A 23,908-nucleotide genomic window follows, 5' to 3' on the forward strand; every position below is an offset into this window, starting at 1 on the left:
AGCCCTGGGTCCTTCTGGAGCGCCACGTAGTCGCCGAAGCCGATGGTGGTGAGCGTGATGAAGCAGTAGTAGTAGGCCTGGAAGAAGGTCCAGTGCTCGTAGTAGGAGAAGGCGGCGGCGCCGATGCACAGCGTGCTGATGCACGAGAAGAAGCCGATGAGCACCATGTTGGCCATGGACACGTCGGCACGCCGCATGCCCAGCCCCTTCTTCGCGCGGTGCAGCAGGTACTTCACGAAGGTGTTGATGCGCTCGCCCAGGCTCTGGAACATGACGAGCGTGAGCGGGATGCCCAGCAGCGCGTAGAACATGCAGAACACCTTGCCGCCATCCGTGCTGGGCGCTGCGTGGCCGTAGCCTGGGGAGGGCCAGAGGAGAGAAAGCACACGCTGAAGTGGGGGGGGGCGCCTTCCAGAACCCTCCTCCGCCCCGCCTCTCACCTCCACATCCCCTCCTTGCAGATTCCGGGCCACTCTTTCAACACCAGTCAGGGGCGCCTCCTTGTCCCCACACACCTCGGTAGCCCTCGGCTTGTGCCTCCTCATTTACTCTGGTGACAACTCCAGGAGGAGGTGGCAGAGAAGAAGCAGGGAGGGCCCAGTGACTTCCCAAGGCCACACTGTCTGTATGTATAGTTACCCCCATTAGACCAAGTCTGTCTGGCTTCAAAGACTGGGCACTTTTTATACCTAGAGCAGCTGGCCTGTTTGTCCAGAGGCAGCAGCCAAAGTGTGAAGGGCGTGGTCAGGTGGGGGACCTGGGTTCTAGAGCAGTCTTTGGGCATGCACCTTGTCCTCAGTTCCCCTGTTTGGAGAGGTGGTTGTACTGACTGGGCAGTTCAGGTGGGGAGAGGGACACTGAGGCCTGGATGGCCAGTCCGCTTACAGGAGGTGGCTGGCCGCTCCCCCTGGGGCAATTGGATCTCCTGTGCCAGAGAAGGAGAAAGGAGACTGCCAGTGCCCCCCACCCCATGCTGGATTAGTGGACGTGCCAGGGTCCACGTCAGCCCCCAGGCTGGGGCTCTGGGGTCATCTGGGTGTGGTCCCCAAGTAGGGTCTGTCTTCATGGGGAGGTGGTATTGCCCTCAGCAAGGCAGGAGTGTCCTTCCAGTGCGTTACAGTTACCAACCAGACAACATCTGTGCCCACCACCCAGCCCTCACTGCCAGGAGCCAGGCAAGGGCACAGCCTCCCTCTGAGCCAGCCAACAGATGGCCTTCAGTCAAGAATTCTACTTGATTTCCTGGAGGGAAGCGGCCCTGGGGATCCAGAAGCCCTGGGTGCAGGTTCTGTCACTGGTGGCTGTGTGACCGTAACCTTGGGGAGATTACCACCCTTCTCCGAGCTTGTTTCCTTATTTGTAAAATGAGGTCTACTGGTCCTGTCTTTTGCCGAGTGTTATTTATTACTTTATTAACAGAATAAAGATAATAAAATAAAGTTGGACAGCCTTTCCAGTTTTTTTCTTCCTTTCAAGCCTTATCAGATATTTTTTAAAAAAAGATCATTATTTCATTTGACTTATCATTAGTTAATTTGACCAGAGAGAGGGAGGAAAAGCGAGAAAGCAAGCTGCCAGGTCTGGGACTTGAACCGTGATTGGAAATGTGGGAGTCCTGCACCTTAACCACCCCACTACCTGCTGGCCCCAGGCTTACCAGATCTTAACCAAATACTTCCATACAGTCTTTCGGTTCCTTTCCACCTTCTTTGAGTGGCACTGAGAATGCTCAGCTTTGAACTCCAAGGCTGATACCCCCCACCCCCACGTCCCCGTCCTCCAGGATCCCCAACTACATCTGGCTAAATACTAGCTTGCGGTGAGAGAGTGGGCACCGCTAGACCTCGTCTTGTTCCTCCCTAGCTTCCACCTCCACACTGCCAGCCACACCCATGGGGCCCAAACTATGACTGATGATGGAACTGCAAGTCGGATACTGTGTGCTTTGGTGTCTGATCTGAGTTCAAATCCTGACTGCTGTGGACTTGGTAGAGGTGCGTGTGTGAGAGAGTGTGTGCATGCACGTACGTGTGTGTGTGTGCATTTAACCTCCGAGCCTTAATTTCCACACCTATAAAATGTGCACCTGTCTCCCAGGGCTTTGGGGGAGGAGTAAGTGAAATAATGTGTGTGATGCAACTGAGCTAGGGCCCAGCACACTGCGAGTCCCAGGAAAGGCTCGCTGTGATTAATAACGAGAGCAGTGCCAGATTCCGTGCACGTTTCCAAGCGAGCACCCAGGCTTAGGGCAGCTCAGTGCTGGGAAAGCTGGCGTCTCTGCCAGCCTAAGGCCATTTGAATCTCGAAGCTCAAGCAGGTCAGGAGACAGCTGTTAGGAAGTATGCAAGGCTGTGGGGCTGTCCTTCGAGTGGGCTCCCCTGCCCCCCCATCATGGCATCAAGCCAGTGGCCCTGTCACCTTTTGCCAGGGATGTGGACAACTGAGCCGTTGAGCCGCTGTTTCTGGCCCATCCAGGCCCCGGCAGAGTGAGAACAGATTGTGCCTGCCAGCTCAGCCACGCAGCCAGGCCACAACTCACCTCGACAGCTGGGCCGGTCCCAAGCCAGAGCTTCTCATCCTGTCCTTCTCTGTCCCCCAGGCTGGCACCTCATAGTGTGTGTGGGAGGGTATGGCACTTTGGGCAGGGCCTGGTAGCAGGTGGAGCTCGTGGACCTGACCCTGGCTTGACCACTGCTGGCTGTGGGATGGTGGGCAGATCCCTTCCCCTCTCCGGACTCACTTGCCTTGTCTGCACTCTGGGGCGTCGAGCTAGAGCTGTCAGTCCTGCTCTGGCTGCCCGCCGCGACGGGCTGCGTGGTAAAGGAGAGACTGGACGTGAAGGTCCCCGCACCGGTGGAGTGTGACAGAGGCAGCAGCGATGGGCTCTCTCTGGGGAGGACGGTCTGAAAGCGCAATCCTAGGGGCAGGGCCACCTTGGTGGGGTCAGGCATCAGGGAGCAGGACTCCCTCTCCCCGCCTCCACCACCTTGGCCTGGTTCACTGAGAGCCTGTGACTTCCAGGGCCCACCATCTCTTAGGAAGACCTGGGGCCACTGCCTAGCAGCCTCTCTGTCCACTATGGGCTGCCTGCAAAGGCCCCAGCTTCGGAGCCACATGCCAGTGCCTGGCGCTCCTGGTCTGGTCCCGGCACTCCCTCCCCACCCTTCTCTTGAGTCACCGTGGAGCTCCATCCTCACCCCGCACCCCAGCTGTGCTGGCCACCTTCCCCGACACACTGTCCTCACACTGCCAGCCTCTGACCACTCCTGCCCTCACGCCCAAGTGGCCTCAGGACCAGCTTCAGCAAGTGCAATGCTATCTCCTGACCCCCTCCTATTCACTTAGTGACTTTCAAAGTGAGTGACTCATCAGCTTAACCAAAAGGTTCTGATCAGGGCCAGAGCCTCACACCCTGCACTGCCCCTGCCCAGTCCAGGGCAACCCCAGCCTGGGTCAGCTGTCCCCCAGGGCTCACCCTCCCTTCCTCCCACAGGCCAAGGCGTAGCGATAGGAAACTGTTACCCTTCAGGCATATTCTCGACTTAATTCTCAAAAACTTCTTGCAAGGTTATGAGTATGACCGCCCCCATGTTACAGTGAAGGTCATGAAGTCTCAAGAGGCCTGTGAGTTGGCCAAGGCCGTTAGGCCTTTCTGACTCAGTGTTCGCTGTGGTTCATCGGAGCTAACATGTCGCTCCACGAAGGGCGACCAAGATGGGAGCAGAGGCTGTTTCCGAGAGGAGAACCTGGAGCTTCAGCCTCTCGTCCTACTCTGAGCTGGGGGTGTGGCCACAGGAATTCGAGGCCCAGGAAATGGAAGCTGCTCCCAGTAGCAGGCCAGAGTCATTACACCCGCCCCTTTGCCTGTCCGGTTGTCACTGATAGTCACTGGGGAAAAGGGCAAGGGAGCTATGGGGACCTGCTGACGTGGGCGCCCAGCTTGGAGGGGTGCCAGCCAGGGTGGAGCCGCTCCCAGGGGGCCCTGGAACTTCTGGGAAGTAACTGGGAGTTTGGCAAGACCAGTGTGCTGAGCAGCAGGCCTGCTGCCTCTCGCCTTGTCTGCGTCAGGCTCGGCTTTATGGGGGAGGGGGCTACTTGTGTGCCCCGTCCTCTACTCCCTGGCCATCCTGTGAGTCCCTGAATGGCACCAACGCTCACAGAGGCTGCCCTCTGGGGCCGATTCTCTGAGGACTCTCTCTCCCCACACCTGCTGGACTGCTCAGCTGGGCTCATGCCTGGCCATGAGACTCCAGCTATCACCCCTCAGAGCAGCGACCAGGCCGTCCCTGCCTCCCTTTCCTGAATCTCCCACGGACTTTGAGGTTCTCAGAGCCAGAAAGGCCATCAGAAATCGTTCGGTTCAGTCCTTATGTTGTAAAAACGAGCAATGGAGTCTCAGAGGGAAAGCAGAGCCTGCCCAAGGTCACGCAGCTGGTGAATGGCAGAACCAGGGCTCTAACCCCGTCCACTGCTTTCTGGCTCAGGCATGACCAGGGCGGTACCTGTTCATTCAAGCAGGGCCAGCAGCTCCTACCTGGGGGTGCCTGGCCTAAGTGGTGATCCTGGAACCTGGCTGGAGGCACAGACTTCACCCAAGGAAGCCAGGTGGCTGGACAGAAAAAAAGAATTATGTGGCTGGACATAAATATGAATAATTAGGATACATAGTTTAGGGTAATGAGAAAACTCCTGGGCCTCCAATCTTCTCTTTTCTTCCTGGTATCACCGGGGAGCTCAAAAAACGGGCTGAGGCTTTGTCTTCCAGGGAGGTGCAAAGGCATGGGGGGGCAGGGGCAGGTCTGGCCCTCCCTCTGACGGCTCTTTCTCTCCCCGTGGTGGCCTATTTTCCTCTAGGCAAAGTACAGCTCGCCACTCTGAGCCCTTGGTCATGGCCTTGGCTGGACTGGGCTTGGCTGCCTGCTCCCCACTGGCCTCATCTGCCTGCTGGCTTGCGCGCCTGACCTCCCACTCCTGGCCCAGCTGGCCATGAGGCCAGGATGCTGGCGACAGCCTCGGCTGGAGGAAAGAGCATGGGGTGAGGAGGCAAGAGATCGGGGGGTCTGACCCGACTCTGCCATAACTAGCTTTGTGTCTGGGCCACCTTCTCTGGGCTTCAGTTTCCCTCCTCTCAGTGACCTGGGACGACAAGGTAAAAGACAAGAGTCCCATCTTTTCTTACCACTAGAGATGCCTTGTATAATTTTCTCTGTTCACCCACCATTCACAGTCAACATTTTGAAAGATTTTATTTACCAAGTAGGATGTGCGGATCAGCCCAGTGAAGATCCTGCATAGACCAAGCACTGAATAGATCATTGTTGGAGCCAATATTAATTTATCTCTCCATCCAAGTTCATTAAGAACCCACCTGCTCTTCAGAAGTCCTGATGCGCACAGGATCATTGGTTCTGTGAGCCTGAATGAAGTTACTGTGGTAGGTTTGAAATACTCAAAATAAGTGGGGGCGCTCTAGTGGAGTGGACAGAGGACGGGCTCTGGAGCCTCAGAGTTCCAAGTTACCGACTCTTCCGGGCCTCAGTTTCCTCATCTGTGAAATGACATACTTACCTCATAGAATTCTTCTATGAGTGAGAAGGTTTGAGGAGTTGGTAAGCATAAGATACTCAGGACAGTGGGATCAATACATATGATGAAGACCGAAAGAATATGGTCTTTTAGCTTCTTTTCAGCACCGACACGCTATGATCAACAGTGCCCGGAGCTGATTTCCTGGAACACCAGTTCCATCGAACGTTCATTATTGTGAGATGAGAAAGGGCTGCTTGGCTAAATGAACTTGGGGAAATGCTGAATCCACAGGCTTTGTCGTCACTGGCTGTACGTGCGGGATGTGCGAGGCCAGGCCCCCACCCCCGTTGGGAGAACGTGCTGCCTTCCCATGGAGTTTGGCCAATGAGCACCGTCCTCACTGCGCCTACCCCTGGGCAAGCATTCCTTGGAGTGCAGTTTGGGAAACACTTCTCTTCTTTACGGCCTCTGGCTTTGCCACTCTGCTCTCTCGGGTCTCTGGGAGCCTGGCCCTCCTGTAGATTAGAAACACACAGCCTTGGCAGTGCGCGGCTGTGCCCGTCTCCCTGCAGGCCTAGTTATCTAATGTAAATACGGCACCGGCTAGGCTAATGTTTGTCTTCGGGGAAGATGGATGAAGCGACCTGTGGCCTCAGGAGCCCAAAGGCTGTGAACTCTGGGCCGATGCTGGAAATGGGGAGGAGGGGCAGAGCCTGACTTGGGAGTGTTGCCTGGGCTGGTGGGGCAGCCAGGGGGGAGTGTCGGCTGCTGGGATACAGAGGCTGGCAGGGAGGGGCTAGCTGCAAGGCACCCACAGGAGGGCCGGGCTCCCCTGCTGGGCAGTAGGGGCCAGGCAGGCGTGACTGAAGGGCATCCAGAAGAGGCCCCAGGACCCTGCCAGCTGAGGGGCGGGAGGCAGAACAGAGTCGCCCTGTGGTCTGGACAGAGCCACAGCTTGGAGCCAGGAAGTGGGACCAGACCGGAGGCTCCTAGGGAGCCTAATTGGTGTGTTAAAGGAGATGATGCGGAAGGAAGTCTGCAGCCACAGGGACACAGCAAGTGCCCAGGCCTGGAAGGTGGAGGAGAGCTGTGGCTGGGGGAGATGGGAGGGGAGCGCAGGTACTCTGTTCCTGGGAGAGCCAGACACCCTTCAGCCAAGAACCTTGGGAGCTGTCCTCCAGGTGCCCTCCCATCACAGAGGGGCCTTGCCCTGGGCATCTTTCAGGTCCCAGGCTTGTCTACAGAGGAGTCATGTGGGCAGGCTCTCAGCTCCTGCATGCTGACATGTCCCCTGGGTGTGGGCACAGGGCCTGATGGTGGCAGCTCTCAGCAAACGCTGGTAAACCCAGGTGGCCCTGGCTCTGAAGGACCCGAGTTCTGCAGTGGGGATGACAAAAACCTCCCCTTAGACACCCAGCAGGGGAGGGAGGCTGTCACAGGCAAGGACGCCTTTGGTGACTCAGAGCTCCTGCCCCTGCTGTGGCCTCCTGGCTCCTTCACAGTGAGGTTCGCTCCAAGGCCCAGAAGGAATCCCCCACCCCAGGCCTGGCTAAGCTTCAGCTCTGGGCCCCGTGGAGCTGAGGCGAGGGTGCGCGGAGCTGGCTCTGGAGCCTGTCCCTGTCCAGGCAGAGCTGGGGAAGGACAGCTCCCAAGCCCAACACCCACCCGTGCCCTTTCCAAGGCCTCTCTTCCCATCTCCCCGCTTCCTTGTCTTTTCTGTTACCCCTTCCCAGTGCCCCACCAGCAGTCTCTTCCTGCTCCTTGCTTCTCCCCAACCTCCCACCCTCTCCTCTCTTAAGCTGCATCTGATCCACAGGTGCCCCATTACTGATTCCGGGGGCCTCCGTGGAGGACAGCCCCCAACACGCCATCCCCCACCATCCAGGCCCACGTGGGCTGGGGGAGCTGAGAGGGAGGTGCTGGTGTCATGGAAAATCCCTGCGGCAGCCAAGGTCAGTGTTTGCAGACCCAGCCTGGCTTAGAGCCAGACCCGCCGCCCTGGCCGGCTCCCTGCAGCCCATCCCGGAGGCTGGCTTGTGCAGGGGTGCTCAGAGGCACCCCAGGGCTGCTCTGAGTGTCTCGGCACAGGGGCCTCAGGGACTATGGGTCCTGGGTGGGAAAACTGTGTAGTTCAACCCACTCATTTTATGGATGGATACACCAAGGCCCAGAAGGAAGCAGGGCCAGCCCCAGGTCATGGCAAGTCCATGGCGCCGGATTGGGCTCCAGGGCCTCTTGTCCTAGCTCAGTCTTCCTTTCCTGCTGGTACTGCCGAGGGAGCCTCCTAAAGTCTGTTACAATAGGTCAAGGAATGGTGACGGCTGGGTTAAAAACCCATTCACTCCAGGGTTAGCTCGAGTTTGGGCTAGACTCAAGGTTGGTGATGTGGCCAGGAGAAGTAGGCCCAGCTGACTCCACCAAGGTCCCTGGCCTCCAAACACTTTCCACCTGGGAGTAAATCAGACGAAACCTCTCGGCACTTTGAAAACTCCAATGCCCCACACAAGGCGAAGGTTACTATTACACAGACCATTAAAATGAGTGGCAAAGGTGGTATAGGTATTAGGAGGGACTTGATACAGGGGCTGAAGGAGGGGAGGACTTCCACCGAGGTATCAGGGAAGGCTTCATGGAGGAGGTGGCATTTGCCCTGAGCTCCGATGCCTGTATGGAAAATGCAGGGTTTTGATGAGGGGAGCTTCTGGAGCTCGGCTACAATGCTAGAAAGACACGTAGTCTATCGGGGCAGAGAACACAGGCCCTTATGGAGTTGGTGGGCATTTGCCCAAAAGGAGGAGGGGTGTGGGCCTGAGTGGTCTCTCCAGAAAGGCAGCCTCATGATATGCATCTACCCAACGACCCTGCAATGCCACTTCTAGGAATCTCTGCTAGGAAAATAACCAGAGATCGGAACGAAGATTTATGAACCAGGATGTTTATAGCAACGTTTTCATTGTGAAAAATTGTACACAGTCCAAATGTGCACCAATAGGATTTGGTTAAACATATTAAGGTGTATTTATGTGGCAGAATATCGTGTAGCCATTGCAGTGCTGTTCTCAAGGAGTCTCTTAATCACTCAGGAAACTGCCATACGACGTTCAATAAAGAGGGCAGGATGCACATTTCTGTACAGAGGGATCCCACACTGAATATAGAAATATAAGCTATACACATGTGTGTATAAATACACATATATACACATACACACACAGAAAGAGCAGCGAGAAGGAAATCTACCAGAAAGCTCCAGAGTTCATCCCTGAATAATGGATTTATGATTGATTTAATTTCTTCTTACACATTCTATATGCTTTACAAAAATATGCATTCCTTTTACAAGGAGAAGATGATGACTATTATAAGCCTGACAACAACACAAATTCTTCCAGTATCCCTGGAGCAGGCAGATCAGTTACAAAGCAAAGGCTCACCAAGTGGGCAAGAGCTAACATTTGAGAGGCGTTGAAGGGTAAGTCCAGACATAAACATCTTCACTTGAGGGCAATGGAGAGCCATGGACAGCTCCTGAGTAGGGAGGGCTGTGCTCAGAGTGGTGTGATGAATTTTCCGGCATCCCCGGGCAGGAGGGCTGGCGGTGGGTAGGAAGGGCAGGGGGAGAGATGGGAGGAAGGGTCTCTTAAGGGGTCTCTGTATGGGCCAGTTGTCAAGTGCTCAGTCCTGAGTTAGAGAGAAAAGGACATTCAGGAGATCGGGGGTGGGGGGGGGAGAGAGTAGGGGAAGACGGGAGAGGAGAGGGGGAGAGGAGAGAGAGTGTGGAGGGAAGAGGCACCGTGTGTGAGATGCCCCTGCAGTTGTGGGTGAAACCGTAAGCTGCATGAAGACAGGGATTCTTGTTTCTTGTTCACTACTAGACCTCCTCCCAGACAGTGCTTGGCACAGAGCTGGCTTACTAAACCTCTGTTGAATGAATGGACTTGGGGGAGGGAGGCAGCAGAGATGAGCATCAAGTTTGAACGGGGTGGAGACAGAGAGGATGGACAGAGAGCCACGCCTGGGAAGGGCACGGTCACACTTTAGGGCAGCAACCCCAGAAGGTCCTAGCCTGGGGTCTGTTCTGGGACAGCCACTGAGCCAGGTGCCACGGTCCAAGCCTGTGGTCTGTCTGTGTCCCTGTGAGCAATTGGACAGGGCATCTGTGAGCTCAGGACTTCTTTTAAAACTTTTTTTTTTTTTTTTGGAGAGGTTTCTGCTATAGGGTACGTGCGCTCGCCAGAAAGACAGAGAGAGACAGAGAGATAGAAAGCTAGAAATAACCCCGCAGGGCGGATGGCCATGCTGCAATCCCTTCTCCTCCATTCTCCTCTCAGGATCTTGGGCATGCATTCACACGCGCCCAGCATGAGTTTAAGCTACCAGGTCCAGAATTTGAACCGCGGTTGGCTATGTGGGAATTCAGCGACATAGCCATTACGCTAACAGCTGGTCCCATGAGCTCAGGACTTCTAACAGATTCGATCTGGTGGGGTTTTAATGAAATGAATCCACCAGGGACAGCCTGGTACTGGGAAAAGAATTCTACAGCACAATTGAGAGTGGACGTGGCCCCCTGGGCAGATGGCCGGAGTCTCCTAATCACTCAGGAAACCGCCATATAATGTTCAATAAAGAGGGCAGGATGCACGTTTTCTGTACGGTGGGATCCCACACTAAATATAGAAATATAAGCTATACGTACAGGTACGTATAAATATACGTATATACACACGCGCGCAGAAAGAACAGCGAGAAGGAGGTACACCGAGTACACCCGTCTCGGGCCATCTCCTCACTTCTGGGCACGGCTCATGTTCCTTTTTTGTGCTTGATGGCCTTCTATTACCCTGTCAAAGCCCATCTCAAAAAGTCGCCTCCTCTGTGAAAGCTTCCTTGAGCTCACCGATCTAAACACATCAATGTTCTGGGGCCCTTTGCTTATTCGTTATCGTCCTTCAAACATTCATCCATTTTATCAGCAGGCATTTCTGAGTCCTTAATATACACTGTGTTCTACGTTCTAGAATAATCGTAATTCCTTACATGTACCCTGTCTAGGGCTTTATCATTTACCAAGGCGTTTCCATACATTCTGTTATTTGAGCTTGCACGGTGCTATGGTTTGGGTCATGGTGTGTCCTCATTGGTTCGTGTTTTGGAATTTGGTCCCCAGTTTAGTGGCGCTGGGAGGCGGTGAGACTTTTAAGGGGTGAGGCCTTGTGGGCAGTGATTGGGTCACAGAGGCATCACCCTCACAGTTGGATTAGCATGTCTTGTGAGCTGGAGTGAGGTCTAGCTTTCATGAGAAGGGGCTCGTTTCTGTGAGAGAAGGCTGTTAGACAAGGAAGATGGCCGCCCCTGGGTCTCTTTCTGCATATCCCTGGCACATCTGTTGGCCGTGTGTGATGGAGCACTGTGGCCTGATGCCAGCCCCACACCCTCGGACATCCTCACCATCAGAAGTATAAGCCAAAGAAAACTTCTATTCTTTAAAAATTACCCAGTCTCAGGGCATTCCACGAAGATGCACACACACACACACACACACACACACACACACACACACACGAAGACAAACTGATACCACCGCAGAGGAGGCGTTATTACTCCTGTTTTACAGATGCGAAAATGGAAGCTCAGAGAGGCCAATTGTTTTAATATCGGGCTGTAAATGCTGGAGCCAAACTTGAAATCCAAAAGCAATCGTCTTTCCTTGTTTCCCCATGATTGTCCACACTGGGATGGAGTCAGGAGACCTGGGTCTGGTTATGGCTGTGCCGCTGTGTGATCACAGGCAAGATCCTGCCCTCTCGGGGTTTTGAGTGCTTCTTCTGGGAAGTGAAGAAGCTGAAGGAGATGTGCTTGAGGCCCTTTAACATTCCGAGATTCCAGGCCTTCAGAGGGGCTGCCTTCCCTCTCCCGCTAGCAGTGACAAATCAGTGGTCTCAGCAGGGGTAGGCAGACCAAGGGCCACTGGGGCTGTTGGGTGCCCACAGCGATGGCACTGGGCCCCTGGGTGCATGTTAGACCACTGTTCTGGTTGGTGCTGACCAGGTGCTGCGGCGAGGGTGAGGACCCTTGGGTTGACCCGATCAGCAGGGCTCTACAGAGACTTAAGTCTCGGTCCCTGTCCTGTTCCCATAGAACCCAGCCTACGGGGCCATGAGGAGACAGGGAGGAAGAGAGGGCCACGTGTCCCTGCCTGAGTCTGCCTGGGCCAGATGGGCCAGAGCATTAGGGAAGAGATGCCCCCTACCTACCGCTGAGCCCCCTCCTCCATCTCATCCTGGACAGCAGCTCCTGAGCCGGTGGGTTGCTGCTTCCCTTTGTCCCTCCGCCCCCTGCCTTAAGAGATTTTGCTATAGACATGTGCGCTCACCAAAGACACAGAGAGAAAGTGAGCGATCACGCGTCGGGGGGCGGGGCGGGGGGATGGCTATGCCGCAATCCCTTCTCCTCCTTCTCCTCTCAGGATTTTGGGCATATATGCACACATGCCCGGCATCAGTTTCAAGCTGCCGGGTCCAGGACTCAAACTGTTGCTGACCATATGGGAGTTCAGCACCTTAACCATTATGCCACCCGCTGGCCCCTTCCCTTTGTTTCATTAGTTTTGATCTCATCTTGTCCCCGCTGACTCAGGCTCCTGAGAGCCGGAATGGTGTCTTGCGCTTCTCAGTGGCTCTGTGCTCAGCACACGGAAGCTCGCGATTAGGTGGTGGTGACAGTAGCAGTAGTTACAGAATGGCATCGGTAGCAGTGACGATCACAGAGCCTCCGTTGACTGAGGATTTATACGCCAGGCACCACACGGAGTGTACCACACACGTTATTTTATTGGGTCTTCACGGAATATCCATGAGCTAGGTCTGATCCCCCTTCATGTATGAAAGTACTAAGGCACAGAAAGTTGCATACCTTATCCCCGCCCTCACAGGTAGTGGGGCCTGCACCTTGTGGGGCTGGCCCAGTGCCGGCTGGGTGGATGTGAATTCTGGAAGGCAGCACCTTGGTTTCCCAGTTAAGGAGACTGGCCTGAGTAGCTGGGTGATTTGGACAAAGCTACACGGATCTATGGCAGAGCCAGGAGGCCTTCCTAGGCCAAGCCCTGTTCACTTCCTTCCTTATCTTGGTGGTCTCCTGGGCCTGTGGGCTGGGGTCCAAAATTGGGGTCCTAGTCTCATGTAAACAAGACTATCATGAACTGCTTTTATTTCCCCCTAGGGTACATGCACTCACTGGAGAGAAACAGAGACAGAGAGAGAGACAGAAAACGACAAATCGCTCCCTGGGCGGATGGCCATGCCACAATCCCTTCTCCTCCGTTCTTCTCTTGGAATTTTGGGCATGCACACACATGCCTGGCGTGTTTTTCAAGTGCCTGGGTCTGGGACTCAAACTGTGCAGTCTGCTATGTAGGATCTAGCACCTTAACCTCCACACCACCTTGCTGACCCCGTAACTGCTCCTCTTAAGGTTAATGTGGGAAAGCGAGGGGGGGGTGGGGCAGGTAGGCAGGGGTTTTGTTTAGCTTGAATTCTTCCTCTTTCCAGCCCTCCCTGCCCTCCCAGGGTCTTCCCAGAGGACCCCCTCTACCAGCAGAACCAGATTGCAGAGGTGGCAGGCCAGGCTGGCCCTGGCCTCTGGGGAGCTCCCGGGTAGCCCTTGAAGAAGATGCCTACTCCTGGCAGAAGGGACTGTGGCCTGTGGAGGGTGGAGCAGGAAGCAGGGGCCCCAGGAGGCTGCAGCACTTGGCCAGTCTCAAGAACATCAGCTGGAAAATCGGCAAGGCAAAAATGGCTTCGTTCCCTGTTAGCTTGTCTTAATTAATTAATTGAGCAAACATTTCATAAGCACTTACTACTTTGTGCCAAGCACCAGGCTGAGTGCTGGGGGAGGATGCAGAGACAGGACGGCTGGGTCTTGCCATCTGGGAACAGAGACTAGCCAGGGGCAGAAGGGAGAAAACTGGAAATAAAGATTTGCTCCCGGCTGCGCCGAGTCTAGGCCAGAGGGGCCCAGAAGTGCAGGTGGGACTGTGAGACCCAGAGTCGGCGCCCCTGTGGCTGGGAGCATGGCGTTCTCTGCTCAGACAGCCTCTGAAGATGACCCTGATGCCTCAAAGCCCTGCCCAGGGTCAGTGTGAATACCAGCGGGTGTACAGAGCCTCTTGACTCTGGCTGTCACTACAAATTGGATCAAGGTCAATGTCGAAGGCCCTACGTTCTTGTTTCCCCTTTCCTGCCGCATTTCATTTCTCTCTTTTTTCTTTTCTTGCTTTTTAAATTTTTTTGCCCTTAACTATTTCTTTTTAATACATTTTTTTTTTGCATAGGTTGAAATTTACAGAATGATTGCATAGACACCGCTTTCCCTCCTAAATAGCTCACACCTCTCCCACTTTGACGCAGCGCTGGCTGCCGGGTTCCCACCCTTGCCCTGCGCCTTCTCCTAAGAAGCGGTCCTCAGCTCTGGCCTCCCGAGCATCCCCTTCTCCTGGCTCTCAGACGGCATCCATCTCTGCCACTCGGTTGGCTTCCCTGGCTCGCAGACGCCGGCTGGCATATTTGCACATCTCCTTATGCAGAGCGATGCCTCCATGAGCAGAGCTCCCGTCAGTGGGTTTGCCTGCAGGCGTGGGGGACGAGGGCCGGCTAGCACGGGGTGGTGCGGACCCCACGCCAGCCTCTCTAGAGAGGGTCAGGGCTCAGGCTTGCAACTCTGCGTGGGTTCTCACTTCCTGGCCGCCCCTCAGTGTGGCTGAATCGGGGCTGCACGTGGGATGTGGAAGATAGAAAGAAAAGGGAGGGAAGTGGAAGGGAGGGCCAGAGCCTGGCGTCCTCAGCTGTTGGTGCTTCCAGTCAGGACCAGAGTGTGTGGTAACCGGACACTCTTCCCAGCATTATCTCTGCTCCTCACCATGGCCCTCCGGGCAGCATCCCTGCTCCTTTGGAGGAGGAAACAAAGGCTCAGCAAGGTTAACCACGACTGACCCAAGGTCAGGCAGATATAAACCGGCAAAGCTAGGATTCGGCCTTGACCTTTGGGCACCTTCTTCAGGTGTATGACCGCCCTGACTATCCCTGGGGCCATTCACTCTGTCAACCGAGTATAGAAAGTGTGTCTGATAGTCCAGCGAACCCACCCCCACAAGCCCTCAGGCAGGCCCAGCTCTTCTGGCCTTGCGCCTGCGGTTGTATGGAGGAGGCTGTCCCAAAGACCCTTCCTCCTGAGCCTCTCCCGTGCTTCCCAGGCTGATGACCCTGGGGGTAGGGTGGCCAGCCCTTTCTGTGCAGGGAGTGGCCCTGAACGTTCTCTGTAGGGACTTCTGGGACACTTTGGTATGGCCCTGAGCCAGACAGAACAGGAGGGGAGAAGGAAGTGCGAGGGCAGGGGCAGGCCCTGAGGGAGGCCATTTGGAGTAGCAGAGGCCTGCACCCTGCCCACCTCTTTGGTACTGACCTTCCTGCAACAACCCTCGTTGAGGGCTTGTTGTTTCCCCAAGGAGCCTAGGCAGCTCTTTGGTACCATGTCACCCTGACTCAGGCCAGGCCAAATTGTCCCAGAGTTGGACATATGACCAGAGAAGACCCTGGGTATTGGCTGCCTGGAGTCATTCAGGCTCTCTTTCCCAGAAACTGTGATGGGCTCTGGGGCTGAGTGGGCTTTGGGGAGCTGAGTCTCTGGGTTACAAAGAGTTGGGTCCTCGCTGGGACCAGGTGGCCAAAGCCACAGGCAAGGCAGAGTTAAGAGAAGAGAAGCCAGAGAGTGACAGAGCAAAGCAGAGACAGGAACGGTGCAGCTGGAGAGGTTGGGAGGGATAGGCCTGGCCTTGGTCGTGGTTCCGGGACTTGAACCATGCTGTCAGCCCTGTGCCTGTGGGATCCAGTGCCTTAACCTCCACACCATCTGCTGGCCTGGGGCTCTGAGCTGCCAAGTGCCACTGAGAAAACTTGCTCAGTTCCCGGATCCACACACGACAGTCAGGGAGTATTCTGTCCCAGAGTGTAGGCTGCCCACCCACACCTGGCTGACCCCTTGCCTGGCCTGCCCTTATCCAGTCTCCCAACACTGCCAGGCCCCCTATTCCAAGGATTCCCTGCACCTGTCTCATGCTTCACCTCAGGGCACTTCTTGTGTGCTGCTACTTCAAGTCCCCTTCCACATGTCTTCTGTCCTCTAAGGGGAGCTCCAGGGAGGCCTCCTCTGCCTCCCCTGGCCATGAGCAGAGAATGGTCCCTCCTCTGCCAGGTACGAGGGTTTTCATGGAGGTGGGCCCAGCTTCCCCAGCACCCAGTTGGGGAATGGGCAGATGCATGAAGCTGGTCTTGATGGATGGATCGGCACTGTGGGGAGACCCCAGGGCACGTGCAGCCGACCTCCATCGCCTGCTTCCCCATGCTCCTTCCTGGTCATGGCTAGTGGCCCAGACAGTTCTGAGCTGGCAGGGACTTGGGAGGCAGATGCCAGAAGATGTGAAAGGAGGCTTTTCTTAGGCTCAGCACCCTCCCCAGGGCTCGAGAGCTCAGATGGTGTAGGCTGGCATAGTGCCCAGGAGGCGAGGGACTCCAGGCAACGGGGACTTCAGCCTGCAGCCGTGGGACCTTCTCTCTTCCATGCCAGCCTGAAGACAGGGGGTCCCCACCCAACATTCACACACAGACACACACACACACACACACACACACACACTCCAACACCCTGCCTGTCCTCACCTGGTTTCTTGGCACAACTCTGACCCCTCTCCAGACAGGGTACAGGGTGGACAGACCCAGAGAAGCAGGAAATCGGCAGCTCAAGTGGGGTCAGGAGCTGCTCTCTGGGCCCCACCATTCCCTCAAGTCCAGACCCTTAGAGATCTAAAGAAGCCACCAAGTCCACTGCCTCCGTCCTCTAGCCCAAGGGGACACAGAGGGCACAGGTCCCACCATTCCTGATGGAAGCATACTCCCCCAACCCATGCCCTGCCGGAAATGTTCCTTAAGGAGAATGACCTGCCCAGACTTCAGCTGTGCGAATGGCTTCAGCCTGTCCTCAGTGGAGACAGCAAACAGCTGTCCTTGTCCTCGGGGACACTGCCTTGCACACAAAGACAGGGAGGCAGATGCCCATCCCCAGGCTGCCTTGCCCCAGGCGGGCCACTGTGTGCTGACCTCTGCTTTCTCAGCCTTTCCAGTGACCTCTGTCCCTCCACCACCTGCCAGGCTCTGTCTCTGCACCCCAAAGCAGCCAGGAGATGGGCCGTGCAGGACTAACGGGAGAGTGACTTCCTGGCTCCCATGGCCTATTTATGTGCTGGTGTCCTGAGCTTGCTTTTTATGGTGCCAAGAGTTCTAAGCTGGGTAGCCTCCCTAGGACCCAGCAGTCTCCCCAGCACTCAGCTCTCTCCAGCTGCTGCTGACAGGGCTGTCCTGCCCCTCCTCCCTACCCAACCCCAAGGTGGAATCTGGGCAAGTTGGTTTTCTCTGCACTTGACTTTATTTCGATGATTAAATGCCTTTGTCATGGTCCTCCTTTCCAATTCAAAACAGTGCTAGCTAACATTTATGTAGGCTTCCTACTGCCAGGCCCTGTTCTAGGCCAGCCAATCTGCGGACCGCCTTGCACCCCGGACAACCCTATGCAGTAGGCACTATTATTAGCCCATCCAAGATGCAGGCATGGAGCCACAGAGAGGTCAAGTACTTGCTCGGGTCACACAGCAAGTACAGCTGGGTCCCAGGACCTCTCAGAGCAGCCGGGGGGTGAGGGGAGTCAGAGCTGGGTTCTCCCCTGTACTGCCTCCAGCTGTCTCCATGCCAATGCTCCCTTCACTCCAGCTTGCTGATATTAAAGTTCAGGCAGAAAGATGGGACCAGCAGATGGTGTACTGGTTACATCGCTGGACTCCCACATAGTTGACCGTGGTTCGAATCCCGAACTCAGCGATTTAAAACACACCAGGCACGTGTGTGCATATGCCCAAGATCCTGAGAGGAGAAGGAATGGTGGAGAAGGGAATGTGGTGGGGCCATCCTCCCTAGGGAGTGATTTCTCACTTTGTGTCTTTTTGTCTCTCCACCCTATCACAAAAATCTCTCTCTAAAAAAAAAAAAAAAAAAAGAGAAGTTCAGGCAGAAAGGAAACGTGAAGGCAGGTAAGGGAGTGTCTCACAGACTGAGATTCCCTCCCCCAGGGAGAAAGATGAGTCCTAGAAGCTGAGGGGGGCAGGGAGCAGCAGGTTTGCATGGGAGCGCATCGTAATATCCGTTTAAGTCTACACACCACTCCAGTGGATCGCTCACTTTTGAGTGTTTCCGCAGAGAGTAAGGCAAGTGTCTCTGTCATTCATCCTACCCAGAAAGGAGGCTGAGCTGGGACAGCTGCAGGGCCTCGGTCAAGGTCATGCAGTGCAGGCATTGGAGATGGCAAGGGGGTCTGGGGATGCCTGGGGGAGGCAGTCTTCCCAGCTGGCCCCCCACTTGCCCAGGATTCTAGCCTGGCAGGGAGCTCCCTGAGCCCTCCAGTGAGGGGCTGGTTAACTCTGGCGCTCAGTGGGGGACCCTGGGGGAGAGGGCACATCTTGCCCTGCTTCATTCCTGGCCCAAATTGGCACAGGCACCTGGGAAGGGCAGCCGGCCAGCCACGTGCCAGTGTTACTTTAAAAATAAACCAGGGAAAAACGAGGCTTAAAAATAACCCTGGGGATGTGTGAGGAGCTAATTACCACTGCAGCCCCCTGTCAGGGCTTCAGGGAGTGTGGCCAGGCCTGGGTGCTGTCTGGGTGTTGGGGACCCTTGGTTTATCTCTTCTAGTGCCGGGCTGGTCAGGGGATCAGACCACGTAGCTCCTGCTTAAGGCTTCTCTCTACTCCACGTTGTCTCTGGGCTCATCCCCTTGCAGTCACACTGGCTCCGTGAGCTCTGAGGCCCTGAGCCCTTCTCAGGGGTAAGACCAGATGGTACTTCTTGCCAGTTCCAACTCCCCACTGAGGACCCCTGACCACCACTGCTCCCCGACACCACCCTCTCCATGAGAGCCTGGAGGCCCTGCTCGAGTCCTCAGGGCAGAACGCGTGGCCCTGGGGCTGCCCACTCCGGCTGCCTCTGAGGCACCGCAGTCTGTGAGCTGGCCTCTCTGGACTCTCAGTGCCGAGCTGGGTGGGCTGAAACCCGGCCTGGCTGAGCTGCCGAGGCTCTTCCCCATAGAGCAGCCAGGGAGGCTGGGCATGCTCTGCCCCACAGGCCAGGTTCCCCCAAGGCTCTGGAAACCCTCTGGGCCTCCACCTGCAGAGCACAGGAACATCCTGCAGAGATAGAGAGGGAGGGACACAGCAGCCCAGCCGAGGACAAGGATGCGAGGACAAGGATGCGGAGGCAGCTGAGGGAGGACGCAGTGCAAGGATCAAAGCAAAAAAGCGGAGCTTTCCCAGGGGAGGGAGGCAGAGACCAAGACTGCTGGGAGCTGACACAATTGATCAAAGGACAAGATGGGTGGGAGGCGGTGGGTGTGGGAGACGCAGCAGCAGGGCAGGCTGAGGCAGGGGTGCTACTGCACAAAGAGCAGGGCCTTTGGGTCAGGCAGACCTGGACTCCGGGTCCTGGCTGGGCGCCCTGGGCTGACAACCTTGCTTGGCCTTGGGCCTCATTTGCATAATGGACATCGCGATAACTACCTCGGCCTGTGCGAAGGTTTGCGAAGCGTGTACGAAAAGACTTGGGAACAGGAGGTGCTGAGGCTTTTCTTGTTCTCTCCCCTGCCTCTCCGGGAATCTGGTCCCTCTCTCCCATCTCAGGCCCAACAAGTACAAGACCCCGCTACTTCTCTCACCTTTCCTTGCTGCTAGGAGAAGCTGTTGAATGCTCCACTGTTTATTTTATTTCATTTTATTATTTATTTATTTAAGAGGTTTGTGCCATCCGGTGTGTGCGATCGCGGTGGGAGGGGGGCAGAGACAGTAAGAGAGAAAGTGAGAAATCAACCCCCAGGGGGATGGCCATGCAGCAAATCCTTCTTCTCCCTTCTCCTCCTGGGAACTTGGGCATGCATGCACATGTGCCTGGTGTGATTTCTAAGCCACCAGGTCCAGGACCCCAACTGTGGTTGGCCATGTGGAAATCCAGCAACATAACCACTATGCCATCTGTTTGCGTGGTCACTATATGCAGTGACCACCATACTGCCCAATCCACTGGGCTTCTCTGAAGTCATCTGATGTGACTTTCCAATTGCAGCCTGCACAGGTGAGCTGTCCCTCTCTGGAAACACTCCTCCTGGCCTCTGGGCCACCACAGCCCCCAAGCGTCCTTTCCATCTCCTGCAGGTGCCCTTCCTTGCTTGAACTCTAGTGCCGGAGGAAGGCTGGGAGCTCTGGCCTTCTTGCCAATGCTCCTGTCTCTGGAACGGACCCCATGAAGCCCACGATTCTGCAGATCATTCCTACCTGGTACTCCCTGAGTTGGCAGCTCGGCTTGGACTTCTCCCTGAGCTGCGGCCTTGCTCTCTGACTACCTTCCTAGATTTGTAATGAGCATCCCCAAATTAGCCTGGATGTCGAAGACGGAAGTCTTAGATCTCTTCGCCAACTTGTTACTTGCCATGTTTTATTTTCTAGCTTGTAAGTGCCCGTCCTCCACCCAGCTGCTGAGGTCAAAAGCCATCTTTGATGATTCTTTTCTCTGCTTCCTGCAGGTCTCTCCCTCCCTCCTCTTCCCCCAGGCAGACTGGCCACACTGCAATTCCTTCTTCTCTAGATGCAGACACCCTAACCATCAGCGAGCCCTGGCCCTCTGCTTCACTTCTCCCACGCGCTCCGCCTCTGCCGCCCTGCTCGGAGCCCCACCCTTCTTGCTTTCAAGTTGCTAAACTGCAGCCTGGATGGTGTCCCTGTTTTCCCTCTTGTTCTCTAACCATTTGACCTCCACAGAGTGGCCCGAGAGCTCTGGCTCGGATCTAAGTTATATCACATCACTGTCCTGCTTAGAACCTTCCAGAAATACTGAGGTCTGAATGTGCCCCCCCCATTCACATGTTGACACCTACTTCCCAGTACACAAGAATGCGGAGGTGGGGCCCTCACAGGTGGGATTAGAGCCCACAGACGAGAGGCTGCAGCCTCTTCCACTGTGTGAGGGTGCAGCTAACAGGTGCCACCTATGAACAGAAAACAGGCTCTCACCAGACCCCAGAATCTGCCAACACCTTGATCTTGGACTTCCCGGCCTCCAGAATGATGAGAAATTAATTTCTGTTGCTTCTGAACTACCCAGTTTAGGGAGTTTTGTTTCAGCAGCCAGAATAGACCAAGCAAGATAAGTGACTTCAGCCGTTCTTAGAATAAAATCCAAACTCGTGACTGTGGCCTTCACAGCCCTGCAAGTTACTGCCCTTCCACGTCTCCATCCCGCCTCCACCTCTTGGCTCAGCACGCTACAGCTACACTGCTCTTTCTGCTCCTGTCCCCGAACTCACCCAGCTCTGGCCTCCCTGGGACCTTCCCCGTTGCTGTTGCCCTGCCTGGAAGACTCTGCCTTGATCTGCATGTTACAAAAGCCCCTCCTGGGAAACAGCTTTCCCAAACCAGCCTGGTGGCCTTTCCACCTGTCCTCTCCATCACTCTCTCCCATGTCCCTTGCTTTCTTGTCTCCTGGGCACTCCTTACCACTGTGATTAGGCTGTTTATTAGTTATGACAATCATTTACTTTATTGACTATCTGCTCCCTATGAAATATAGGCACCACAAGAACCAGGGCTGCTTTTTTTCGCTGCTGAGTCCCCAGCTGGGTGCCCGACATGTGGAAGATGCACGGGAAGACCAAGTGAATGCAGGAATGACTGTGAGGGTACCTGAGGGGAGTGGAAAGAGGTGGGAGCCTGAGTTGGAGGACGGTGCACTCCTGAGCTGCTGTGTGGCTGGGGCAGGCTGCTCCCCGTCTCCCGCTATTCCCTGGCCACCCACCATGGGTCTCATCTCCTTATCTGGAAGAGAGCAAGACTGGACTGCATTGGTGATTGTCAAAGAAGCTGAAGGACCTCAGGAACTGTTGTGAAGCCATCTACTGGCTGCCTGAGCCCTTATTCTGGGGGAGTGGGCCAACACCTGCACCCTGAGCTCACCCCGTGCTAGCCAAAGGCTGAGCGAGATTCTCATGCAGGCCCTGGAACAGGTTTCACACCATGCTCCAGGAACTGAGGCATGAAAGTCTTGTGGAGACCTGCAGAGTTACGCTGGCCCTTCAGAGATGCAGTGGGTCACTGGTCTGGGTGGCATGTTGAAGGTTGTGCAAGATATCAGCTCCCAGAGCCCGGGGAGCTCAGAGCAAGCCCAGGGCCAGGCTGCAGGACTGGCCATCCATGCACACATCCTGGCCTCAGCGGGCTCTGTCTGCAGCCTTGCTAGTGGCCGCGATGTCAGGAAGCACTGCTCTCAGCACCAGCGCTCCCTCCCTGCCTCCGTCCAGGGCCTACTGTGGGTGGGAGCTGCCAGCCTTGAGCCGCTGGCCCTTTCCGGTGGGAGGCTGCTACATTCCAGTTGTCCCAGGGGCTGGGCTAGCGGACTCACTCTGCTGATAAGCAGGACCTCGGCCACAACCAAAAATGCTCTTTCCAGAAACGGGTGACTTGGAGGTCCCAGAGTTCTGCTCTTGGGACTGGACACAGAGGAAGTCCCTCCAGGGCTCCCACAGCACAGGGTGAAGTGGGGACAAGAGTGTGATCCTGGATAGTGTGCTTCTCGGGAGGGGCTGTGAGGGGAGGCTAGGGGCAGGTCCAGCCACACTGCCTGAACTGCAAGGACTTCAGGCGCCACCATCCCAGTTCATTTCAGGGCCTCTTCAGTGCCCAGAAAGGTGAGTGCTGCACCCTGGAACTGGGCGTGGCACCCAGAAGGTGGGCTGCCACTGGGTTTGCATCCACGTTTTCTCTCTGGGCCTGCCTGGAGGTCAATCAACCTGGAGGGGACACAAGGGTCCTCCGTCTGACCCTCATGACCCTCTGTCCCTCTGACCCTTAAACTCACGTTGTGGACTTCTACCATTTCTCCACAAGTTATGTTGGCCAGGGGGTCATGCTGGCTCAGCCTGGCCCCTGACCCCCTAATTTATCCCAGCTGAGGGGGCCTCCCTAGGGATCCCTTTCCCTAGGGTTGATTGAGAGTGAAAGCTATGAAGGGGGAGATACAAGTTGTCTTCAGGACCCTCATTGAGACACTCTCGGTCCCCATCATCTGGGGGTTGGGGAGCACGCTTTCTACCTGGGTCACCACCCACTGACTCCTGATGTCTCTGACTCCTGGTTCATCCCTGCAGCTCTGGCCTGTGATGGAGCAAAGATCCTTCACCACCCTCTGAGTATTTCTGAGAGACTGAGGACATTCAGAAGAGAATCCTAGCAGCTGGCAAGTGGCCTGGTCTCCCAAGCACAATGCGCTGATCCTGTGAACACTCATCCCTGGGGCTCCTAGACCTGCCTGCAGAGTTCCACCCCCTGGAAACTTTCAAACTAGAAGCCTCCTGGGCTTACCAAGAAGCCTGAAGGGATTAGCCTGTGGGGCAGGGCCATTACTCTGGCTTCAAATGACAGCTGCTACCGGGCTACCTGCCTCCTCAGTATGCACAACCATTGCACCTGCCTCTGCCCCCATACCTGGGTGCAGGTGAGCTGTCCCAGTCACCCCAACAGTGAGCTGTCTCTCACTCCATGACCCCACTTCTGGGGTCAGGTTCCCAGCCTGTTCAGTGGGATGATGTTGACAAATGCCTGGAACTAGGGCCCTATTGTGACACTGGCCCCCCCTTAACTCTACACCTCTGCCATGTCCCTAACAGCCAGAGCGTGGGAGTGGCCTGCCTTTAGTCACTGGGGATGAATGTGACTGTGTTCTGGGGGAGGAGCTCAGTTTTAGGATCTGAGAGTCTAGATTTAACTCCAGCTCCCACATTAACTGGTGCCGGATCTCAGGAAGTAGCCTTACCATTTCAAGTCCAGTTTCTTTATTGGCAAAAGATGAATAATGTTATCTACGCCTCCAGGGTGACGAGAAGCTCAGGAGAGAAGGCCCACGGGGCCAGACGGTGGCGCAGTGGTACAAGGGCAGCAGCCGGCCAGGCTGACCTGCACAGAGGGCTGGGCTTTGTGCATGAAGACCCCTCTGAGTACGCAGGTGTGTGCTTCCCCATAACCCAGGCTCACTGAAGCTGGAAGGGGATGGCGGAGTCGAGACCCTGCGGGAAGTGCTGTCTCTCCATCTCTTTCTCTTACTTACGGAAGAAGTAAATGAGTAAACTTAAAAAGAAAAGCGCTGCCACATGACCAAGTGCTGTGAGTGCTTGGCATATTCCTCTTGTGCCAGTCACCAGTAGAAGGACTTCGGGTGAGTTCTCTGACACCACCCTGAACCTGAGT

At 55.6% G+C, this 23,908-nt stretch overlaps 1 protein-coding gene across 1 annotated transcript in view; it reads right to left on the reverse strand.

The window, feature by feature from the left end:
• KCNK3 (potassium two pore domain channel subfamily K member 3) overlaps window positions 1-23,908 on the reverse strand; it is a 60,913-nt gene that overhangs the window by 25,710 nt on the left and 11,295 nt on the right. Inside the window, exon 2 of the mRNA XM_014593096.2 lies at window positions 4-358. Coding sequence (XP_014448582.1) covers window positions 4-358 — 355 coding nt within the window. The remainder of the gene's footprint in view (window positions 1-3; window positions 359-23,908) is intronic.

The sequence above is a fragment of the Tupaia chinensis genome, unplaced genomic scaffold, assembly GCF_000334495.1.
Source record: "Tupaia chinensis unplaced genomic scaffold, TupChi_1.0 Scaffold139757_1, whole genome shotgun sequence".
NCBI classification, from domain to species: domain Eukaryota; kingdom Metazoa; phylum Chordata; class Mammalia; order Scandentia; family Tupaiidae; genus Tupaia; species Tupaia belangeri.